The sequence below is a fragment of the Crinia signifera genome, chromosome 4 (assembly GCF_055691185.1).
Source record: "Crinia signifera chromosome 4, ASM5569118v1, whole genome shotgun sequence".
NCBI lineage: Eukaryota > Metazoa > Chordata > Amphibia > Anura > Myobatrachidae > Crinia > Crinia signifera.
The window spans coordinates 139,460,990-139,471,663 of NC_139220.1; the positions used below are offsets into that span (position 1 = coordinate 139,460,990).

The window sequence follows — 10,674 nt, forward strand, 5'->3', positions numbered from 1 at the left end:
AAATTTTGGCACAGCCCCGATGGTCGGGGTTTGCGCATGTGCATATCTGCGCATGTTCAAATTCTGACAGCGAGCGGCTTTGGCAAGTTACACACTCGCCGGGTCGTTTGCGAATGCAGGGCTGGGCCTGGGGGACGCCCATAAATTGCTGGGCATTCCCCTGGGAATGCGGGCAGGCCAATGCCTGCCTGGTTAGGTGGCTGACATCACAGGACGTCAACCCGCGCCCCTTCTTCTTTTCTAGACCAGGGGTGGCCAATCCTGTCCTCAAGATCTACCAACGGTGCATATTTTCCAGGCAACCTGTGGATCTATAGTAGGAATGAATGCAGCAGGTTTTAAAATTCGACAGTTAGTAATACAGCTGTGCAGCAACTAGGTAACCTGGAAAACGCGGACCGTTGGTAGATCTGTCCTAGACTGTCTTTTATTAGCAAAGGCAGAATTCATTCGATGGTCGGCGACCATGGAACAATTTCTCCTGCTAGTGGCTGCATACGAGGGGCTGTGTTCTCATACACATCCCCTCACATATTACCTAGTAGATTCACCGGGGGGGGGTCCAGATGGGTGGCATTAAGCTGCTTAGCGAGCGGTACTCAATTACCCCCTTAGTTCCTAACGGCAGGTCCAGGTTTAGAGCATATACATGCTTGGGCACAGGTGACTTACTTAGTACCATAGTCAGTTTTATTAAACTATCTGTGCTCAAGCATGGATATCCTTTGTCCTCAGGGCACCCCAAATGGTTCAGGATTGAGTTTGGCAATCAAAACTAAGCCAAGCCTGAACTCAATAATAAAGTGACACTGTAAGCTACTACTTTCCCTTTACACTTTTCTGGACAGGCAGTTCCTACAAGATAACCCTAAAAAACATTCCCTGTCACCATGATATGCAGGGATAAGGAATTATATTTTTAGGTCCCCACTACCACCAGTGATAAATAGTCCGTTAAACCTGCCAACAGATCATATATAAAAAGCAATAAACGTAATAAAATAAATAAGCAAGATTCACTGACAGTTCTCCAAGCGCTCCTTTCATGTATCTCTTTCACATGGACCACTGTGGATTACTCGTGGGACATGAAAAAAGAAAAAAAGGCAATATAGTGTAACACCTTCAAATATGCACAAATCAATGTAGATATTGCTTTAAGATGGGAACCGTACCCTCTTTAATTGTCCACACACTGGTAGACAATAATCGCTTATCAGAATAAGGTCTGGAAATCAGGTCCTCAAACACCTCCTTGGGACTTGTCCACAATCGTCCGACATGTAAGATATTTGAGCAAAAAAATTCTCCAATAGTGAAGTAACGTTTTTATTATTAAAAAACAAAGCACAATTTATAAATGGGTAATAAACGATGGACTCTCACCAGAACACTATGTCTACTTGTGTGAGAAGCAGACATAGACAGCATGAATGGAAAAACCTCAGGCGTCCCTGGAAGCTGGAAGATGTGAGACCTCACTCACTGTGTTATTAGGAGGTCTGGGTATAAATACCCAGACATGGGAGTATGTCTCTATGCCTTGATAAAGGACTTTCATGTCTGAAACATGTTGGCTAAAGGGACTGATAGACTTTGGACGGACCACCAGGACTTGGTTACATCTTCCAGCTTCCAGGGACGCCTGAGGTTTTTCCATTCATGCTGTCTATGTCTGCTTCTCACACAAGTAGACATAGTGTTCTGGTGAGAGTCCATCGTTTATTACCCATTTATAAATTGTGCTTTGTTTTTTAATAATAAAAATGTTACTTCACTATTGGAGAATTTTTTTGCTCAAATATCTTACATGTCGGACGATTGTGGACAAGTCCCAAGGAGGTGTTTGAGGACCTGATTTCCAGACCTTATTCTGATAAGCGATTATTGTCTACCAGTGTGTGGACAATTAAAGAGGGTACGGTTCCCATCTTAAAGCAATATCTACATCGATTTGTGCATATTTGAAGGTGTTACACTATATTGCCTTTTTTTCTCTTTTCATGTCCCACGAGTAATCCACAGTGGTCCATGTGAAAGAGATACATGAAAGGAGCGCTTGGAGAACTGTCAGTGAATCTTGTGTATTGTCGGTCTGTGTTTGGTGCACCTTGGTGAAGCACCCACTGTACAGGTTAAGCTGCTCTGCAGCGCAGAATTTTTTCCCATAAAACCCTTTTGTGCATGTACTTAATAAAATAAATATCTGATATTTAAAACTAAATGTCCATTTAATAACAGCAATCTGCTGAGTATTGTATACAGCTTAATTAAAAATGTATTTACAGTAAGGAATCTAATTGCAGGCGAAGGCAATGGAACTTCATATTGCCTCCCTTGTGGCCCAATGGGAAGGCATTCATACACTGGCAGTAGACTCCCATCTTGCATCTGCCTGTGGGACTGCCAACAAAATTGTGTGAATCTAAGTTGCCTGAAAGGGTGCTGAGGATATATGCAAAAGAGCCTTCTAAATCAAGCTACTGTATTTATACCACTAAAAATGTATTATTAATAAACTTATAGTGCAGCTTATCCATTAAAACATTTATTTTCTTAGATGTTCCCTTCCATTCTTTTAATTCTTTTAAAATATGATAGAAACATTAAATCTACAAAATTGATTAGAATTATTACTTTATAGAATTCATGCAAGATTACACTGTTTTACATGCCTCATCAGTAGGAGATGTCACATATGGGTATGTAAAGTGTGCACTATATTTACAGATGTATGGTAAACGTGCCCCATGGGAAGATCCAGCAAAGTGGATATTGGACACATTCCCATGGAACACTGCTTCATCTCTCCGTGAATGTCCAGCTTTACTACAGCTGCGGCCAGAAGATGTGGGATATGATGGATATGCCACTGCCAAAGAGGGAACAACCTCCAAAAATGTGCCAGAAGGGGACAAAGAGGGTGATCCATTGGTAAGTACTGTAAGTCGGATTAATTGTAACCATTTTGTTCCTATACTTTGTTTATAAATCACAAAGAAAGTTCTGAAGACTAGACAATTAGTGAGAACAAATATATTTATTATGAACACATTTCACTGAGCTTTGGCCTAGTAGGGTCCAGTTGTGTCCACCTAGATGCTTATGTCAGCATTCCCACCACCTGCAGGATAGCACTGCTCCTTACTGAGCTGCTGCTTACTTCTCCCACTGAGCTTTAGATGGGTGTGATCACGTAGTCCTTTTAGGTTGGATCATTAACTTGAAGTTACAAACTAGAGTCGCCTACAGATGTGTCCCCACTTTTAGTGTACTATCCTACTGGTTGGCTTTAGGTGCTAGAGAAAATATTGTATATTACAGTATAATAAGATATCACAACTCGCAGCCTGGAAGGCTGTCCCAGAACGCCCAGACCACCTGGTCGGGTCCAAATACGCACGGGACCGCGCATCGAACCGGACTGCATCGGGCCAAATCGCCTCAGTGTATGGGCACCTTAAGAACATAGGGGCAGATATGAAGTGATAAAATGGATGGTGACAACATAACAGCCAGTCAGCTCCTAACTGTCATGTCACTTGATGGGTTTGAAAAAGGACAGAAGCTGATTGGTTTCTGTGTTTTCACCTTCCACTTTATCACTTCACCAGACTCAGCAAAGCTCAGTATAACATACTGTACATATGGTTAATGCCCCGGTGGGTTAACAGATTGTTGAAGGGAAGTTTCACTTGTTGAGCCAGGAAACCCAAATAGCTGAAAAGGATGTCACCATTAAAAGGCGATGCTAGTCATCTATTCCAAAGCCAAATTCTATTAATACCCCTTTGATAATATATAGTAATATGTATTCTACTAACTTTATAACAGATGGAATATAGTCTCACAGTGCGTCTTTAATATCTGAGGGAAATGACTAGTACAGAACACCAGGTGGCAGTGCTGCATATTTCTTTGTAATGATGCATTTTAAATTTCTTGTTATATACAAATACATTGTTTTGTTCAATAATATGGGCATTTTCTAAAGGAAAACAGAACACTTTTTTTGAACTTTATTGAACACATTCCTTCAAGGAGAATGTGGAGTTCTTTATGTAATTAAAATGATAGTTTTATTCCAGATGCCTGGCTTTGATAGTATCCTCATTGTTCATGCGAAGGGTTTTATCTCTTTCAATCGAAAAAATAGACATGCAACTCCTTTGAAGGGATAATGCATTATCAACAGTCATATTGGTGCCCTAGATTTGAATCTAGAATAGCCAGCATGTTATCAGCACTTACTTTCATTTTTCTGCACAATTTAAATGTGCCTTGTATGGGAATCTTATTGAAAAAAATATGTATGATAGGTTCTTTAGGTTCAGAAGATATGAACATATATTGTATAAAGGAGAGTAAAAAGTGCAGAAGCATGACCTTGAGTCCACTATCATTACCACATTTAACCATTTAAAAATCAGACAAAAGCAGGCAAAAATACAGAACTCTCAATATATTAATATCATGTTCTTGCTGTGGTGCTTATTCAAAGCACTACAGCTAAACAAAATGATGGCACTCAGAGTCTTCCAATAAAACAGACTAGACTTTATTGTTACGCCTTTTCCTGGAGGAGCAATAAACGCTGGTTTATTTTATTGGAACACTGAGTGCCACAACTTTTGGATATAGCAGTGGGTTTAGTACAACCCAGATATTGTTGTAATTCTAGCTGCAGCGGACATTTGACCCGTGATTACATTCTTATAGCTAAAGGTGCATACACACTGTCACTAGTCGATAAATCTTTTATTGCATACACATTGAGCGATTTTTACCTGGCCCAACGATTTTCACATGGGGTTGAACCACTTTCCATAGTAGGAGACTATGGAAAGTGATTCACTCATTCTGTAATAGAGGGCAACAGATGGCGGTGGCTGGTGATGATAAGGAGTGCGTATGAATATTTTGAGCTCAAAGTATCTCAAAACTGGAAAACTTAGCTACTTTGAGCTCAAAATCGCCTAGTGTGTATGGGCCTTATGCCAAGCAGTAGGTTGATATGGAATTCCCTGAAAAGACACATGGGGGTGGGTGGTGGAGGTTTATCTTAATGACGTTAAATAGTTAATAATTCTGCATAATAGTTGCCTGCTCTCTTGCATTCTGAAATATTAGTAATCTCCCTGTTTCCCTGAAGAAGTCTAGGAATCTCTCTGATTTCACCTACCCCACATTATGCAGCTGTTACGTTGTTGGGGAAAAAATATAAATTAGAGATATATACATTCAAATGGAATCATCAGTGGCATATCCCTGCATTGGTTTTAAGGAAAAATGATCCCTATGGCTACATGCATTTTAAATAAAGTTTCTCATGGCCACTTATATGGAACCACTTGTAAAACATTATAATGTACATAAACAAATCCTGACACGTACATGTATTTTCTTAAGTAGATCTTACTAACTGCTTTGGGGCTCATCCACATTTGGATGTAAGTCACTTTATTACACGCCGCTCAGATGTAGTAGTACACGCCCACAATTCCAGATGTCAATGTCACAATGTCCCTGAAATGCCTTTTTAATACTAGGCAAGTATGGTTAACAAGGGACTAATGTTTGAGATGTTTTAATTCTGCCAGTTAGCTTGAAGTTAAATAAAGCAGTTATTAATTATTTGCAGAACCTTGATTAATAAATACTACCTAAAATAAAATACATTATACTGTGCTATAGATATACATGGCAGCAAGAAACATTTGAGGTTAGATTTAGATTTAAATATCACACACAATGCAATAATGGTCTCAAACTGTATAGTAATAGCTCAGTACATACAGTAGAATGACTAATGTTTCTATATACGGTATATATTTAGAAATTAAATGTACATTTATAGTTCAGCCCATACTGTAAGACCTCTGATGTTTCTGTATACAGGGTCACAGAAGGACAGAGAACATTGCAAAGTTCTTAGTTAAGATAGAAATATACAGTATCCTAAACTATTTTTATAAACTACTATTTTAAATCCTATATGTAGGCTTAACTGGAATTCAAATCCAATCCAAAATTCTTACCGATCCCTTTTGTTGGTGAGAGTAGGAAAACAGTATATTATTTGTTAGCAGTAAAATTAGATCAATAATCATCAGCTGTAATTACTGAAGAATTGTGTCTGACTGCAGTTAGGGATGGCCATCAATGAATTATAAATACTTTTGCCATCAATGGGGAGAACCAGATAGTTTCCCTACATTTAATTTTTTCTTCCACCATGGAGCATAGCTCCATCCCTGGCACCCTTGAAGCCCCACTCCTGGCAGCCATGAAGCCCCACCCCCAGGTTCTGATTGGCCCATGGGTCAGTTAATCAAAGAAAAGGGATGAACATTGATCGACAAAACCATCTATGGTCATCTAATGCATAGTATGCTGCTTTTGATGGCCACTTGCTCTATCATCATCAGTGGAAACCATTCCCTAGCTGCATTAGTCTGTGACTTGTAGCTTCTAACATTCAGGTAATCTCCCCTCCAAAAGTTACTCTGGATATGAATTTGGGCAGTGGAAGACATTGATGCTTCTTAGTGTGGGGCCGCACTTTCCCTAGAAGGACAATTTATCAATGGCATTACAAAAGTTTCCAAGCATCATTACATGAGGGCTACAGTTTCAACATTTGTGTTCAGTGCAAAGGCAGATGCAAATGAAAACATTTCCATAGAATAAAATCAGGGGCAGATGTATTAAGCCTGGTGAAGCGATAAAGTGCCAGGTGATCACACAGCATCCAAACAGCTACTGTCATTTTTCAAACCTAGTCTGTAACTTGAAAGTTAGGTGCTGATTTGTTGGTGCGTTATCACCAGCCACTTTATCACTTCACCAGCAGGGCCAGCTCTACCATTAGGCAGCTTTAGGCAACTGCCTGGGGGCTCCAGAACCTGAGGGGGCACTTCTAAGATTAACTATCAAAATATAAGGGATGACTCTGAGAAAGGCATCCTTGTTGAACTTTGAAGACGTCACCGCCACAGGTTCTTGAAAGTCTTTATTGGTGCTTGTGTGTGTGGTGGTGGTGGTGGGAGCAGTGAACTAAGTTTTGCCTTGGGTGCTGAAAAACCTTGCCCTGGCATCGTGCACCAGAATGAATAATCTGCCCCTCAGTCTTTGATTTCCTTTGTGGATGCTTATGAAATGCTTCCCAAATTAGTTGTGCTTAAGATTTCTTTAGGCTTTGGCTGTTTGGCCCTTCAAAAATAATTAGCAAATGAGATTACACTACAAAAAAACTGACAACGGTATGATGATCAGTCCTAAATACACTAAGTAAAGTATACTTAACAATAGATTGTAGTGGTTCAGTTCCCATGCCTCAAAATGTTTGAAAGTGATGCATGCATCACTATCCAGTTGGAAAGTTTTATTGGCCTTGCTGTAATCTTTGTTGTATTTAATTTATAGTATGAGACAGCACTGGAGTGGCCTAGTAAGCTGTAGAGGATTGTTAACTAGAATAAGTACATAATTGGCAATGAAAAATATCGGCTATTTTGTCTAAAGTAGTATGCAGTCACCATATAATCATTCACAATGTCAAGAGTAGAAGTTCGACTTTGTTCATATTGACATGGATATAATGTAAAAATAATCAATGTTGACAAGCTGCAAATTGTCAACATTGTCATAATATCAACATTTCCAGGAAAATTAGGGTTAATGATAGGTTCAGCTTTAGAGTCGCCATTAGGATTTGGGAAAGAGTGAGAAGAAAATTCTAACAATGTTGATAAATACATTGATATTACAACCATACCAACATCACAAAAGTTCTGATCAGCAGAGCTCTTTCTTCTACTATCTTTTTGTTGGCCCCCACCTTGTCCACACAGTTTGGTTTGCACTAACTTCCTATCGATTTTTACTTTATTGTCAAATAACATACACAGCATTAGAGTATATGATGCAGAATGTCCAATGTAACCAGTATGGATGAAGTCATTTTTCACTTTTTTTTCCCCAGATGAATATGTTGATGCGGCTTCAAGAAGCAGCCAATTTTTCAAGTGGACAAAGCTGTGACAGTGATGGTACAAGCCACCATGATGAAATTTTAGATCCTTCACTTGAATCAACACTCTAATGAGTCACTTTGTCAGTGTATGGTTAGAGAATGGTTTTGCCCAACAGATCACTGCCAGTACAAAAGCAGGACAATGCCACGCCCGTGCCAGGATAATGTGCTGCTAGGCAGGTGACTTGGTTCTGAAGAGGTCAGGTGGAAAACAAATGAATGAGAAAGCTTGAATTAGCTGAATTTCAAGGCATGATAATATAAATGGAGCACAGTCAACTGGAAAAGGCCCGAGATAAAGGGCAAACAAGCAGATTGCACATGGGTTAGCCAAACTGGAATTGTGTTTTTTTTAAAGGTTTACAGCACAGATGTGTATTTAATGTGTGTTCTTTTCTTTTTTTTTACATTATGTATCAGTCGTGCAGTGTTTATAGTCCACTTGAAACCTCTGATGTAAGGCATAGTGCCGGTCACATGATTACATTAGTGAGATTGTTGTGTACTGCCTCCAAACTAGGGGATGGTTGTAAGAAAAGCACAAGATAGATTTGTGCAACTACCAGAAAATCTACTGTGATATACTGGATAAGTGCCAATTGTAAATCCGAACTGCCATGCTCACAATTCTGACCCCCTCTCCCCAGGGTAGAGACACTTCTTGTATAAGTCTTCAATGCTACTAAGTTGTTTCGGTAACCACCTGCCTCCCGATAATTTATTTTATACCATTGAATAGTAAGGTCCCCTTTAAAGTTCCATTTATGTGGGCCTTGTCAATAAAGTTAGGAGGGGAAAAAAAGAGTAATATGGTGCTGTCTTACTGCCTTAAAAATATCTCTTGATAGTCTTACAGTCAGATGTCTGAAACCACTGATCTATTCCTAAAACATTTCCTTTCCCCATTTATTATGGAATAGCATATAGCACAGTGCCCTAATGTATGTTCTTTTATAAAGATGAAAATGGTAACTGTATACTCAAGCATTATTTTTATTTTTTTAATTCATTTTGTAAAGGTATCGTCTTAAATACAGGTAAATAACAGCACACGTCTGCCATCACTTCAGATTGAACAAGGTGGTTTGAAAAGTTTTAGATGGTATTTTTTGTTGTTTTTGTTTTTTTATTTTTGCTTGCTTTTAGGTTGAGTGATTTTTCCAGCAGAGCTGGAAGCACTTAATGAAGCATGAGCACAAATATTTTCTCATCCCCTCCCCTCTTATAGTTTTAGGCATGTTTGAATTGCACCTGTTATAAATGGGGTTCTCAGTGTCAAGTAAGACTGAGGCGGTGTAGAATTTTTAATACAAAATGAATTGGTTTTGCACAGACTGGGTGTTATATACTGAAATAATGAGAATACAATGCTTTGCACCATTAAATAAAAATCAGACAAAATACATTTGTATTTTAGATTGGTGTGTATCTCATGAAATAATAATAATAATAATAATCCATACATTGTAAACAAGTACAAAAAGCAAACTTTTAAACTGTTTTCCTGGTGTGTTGTCCTGTACTTACAGTTATTATGACTATGCAGGAGATACAGTGCTGGAGTCAGCATATGTGGAGTCAATATATTACATGGAGATAAAATGCTTTGAACAGATTGCATGAGACCTGATTAATGATAGAGTTAGAAATGTAAATAAACCAACCCAATTAATTAACATGATGAATTAAGGGCTATGGCATTGTGTAGAAAATTTAAAACTGATGCTACCTTTAACATCAATAAACCGGTGCTACAACTTAGTCGTGGCCACCATTTTGGTCATCTACTCTTATATTATACAGGAATAAAGCTACAGTCTAGGCTATTCCTACACGGTGCTCTTGCCCAAATGCACATCTTAATCATGTTGTTGATGTAAAAAAAAAAACCACCTCATTTTGAGTTGGAGATTTGGATAAAATCAATATTTCATATGACAAGATATACATAAACAGCTGGCTCCAAATGTCTTGTCCTCATTTATTATATGTGGTCTGAACAAGACTGAAAATCTTTTCCTGACTTTGTGATATGCACACCAGACATAACCATAACCATGCACAAACTTCCTGCAATACATCTCAGTGAGTACATGTAGTTTACAACAAAGGAATAAAAAAATGTTTGTTGAACATTTGTCTGTATACATTTTATATTTTGTACATTTTTGATGTAACATATCATGTAAATAGACAGAAGCAGTGAAATAATTCATCTGGGAAGTTTTGTAGTCTTTGTAAAGCCCTTATACTAAGTTTTGGTGTATTCGAAATGAATGATGTCTTTTCTATAAGTTGATTGTTCTCCTAGCTTGTAAACCAGCTTGCATCTATTTTTTTGCAGATGTGCACAGTGTATCTGTCTAAATTATTACTTTGCCATTAAAGTGGAATTATTTATTGAATGGTAATACTGTCTTTCTTTTTACATTTTTATATTTATGGACTTAAAATAAAGAACATTATAGGTGAAATGTAATAGGATGAGAGATTCAGAAAGTGAGAGATTACTTAAACTGGTTTTGCAGTGTAAATGATTGCCTCTTTAAAAACTTGAGATTTCTTACCAAATTTCTCACTTTCTGAATCTTTCATCCTATTAAATTTACATACTTTTGTTCCAAAGCACAAATTAGCAC

General features: G+C 38.2%; 1 protein-coding gene across 18 annotated transcripts in view; it reads left to right on the forward strand.

The window, feature by feature from the left end:
* NAV3 (neuron navigator 3) overlaps window positions 1–10,440 on the forward strand; it is a 582,637-nt gene extending 572,197 nt beyond the window's left edge. For 11 of the 18 annotated variants that reach the window (XM_083182606.1, XM_083182597.1, XM_083182601.1 and 8 more), the window contains 2 exons: window positions 2,731–2,943; window positions 7,985–10,440. In XM_083182606.1, the coding sequence (XP_083038732.1) occupies window positions 2,731–2,943; window positions 7,985–8,104 (333 nt within the window). In that variant the 3' untranslated portion in view covers window positions 8,105–10,440. The remainder of the gene's footprint in view (window positions 1–2,730; window positions 2,944–7,984) is intronic. The other 7 variants (XM_083182599.1, XM_083182603.1, XM_083182598.1 and 4 more) reach the window with 1 other exon arrangement.
* Window positions 10,441–10,674: the final 234 nt, after the last annotated feature.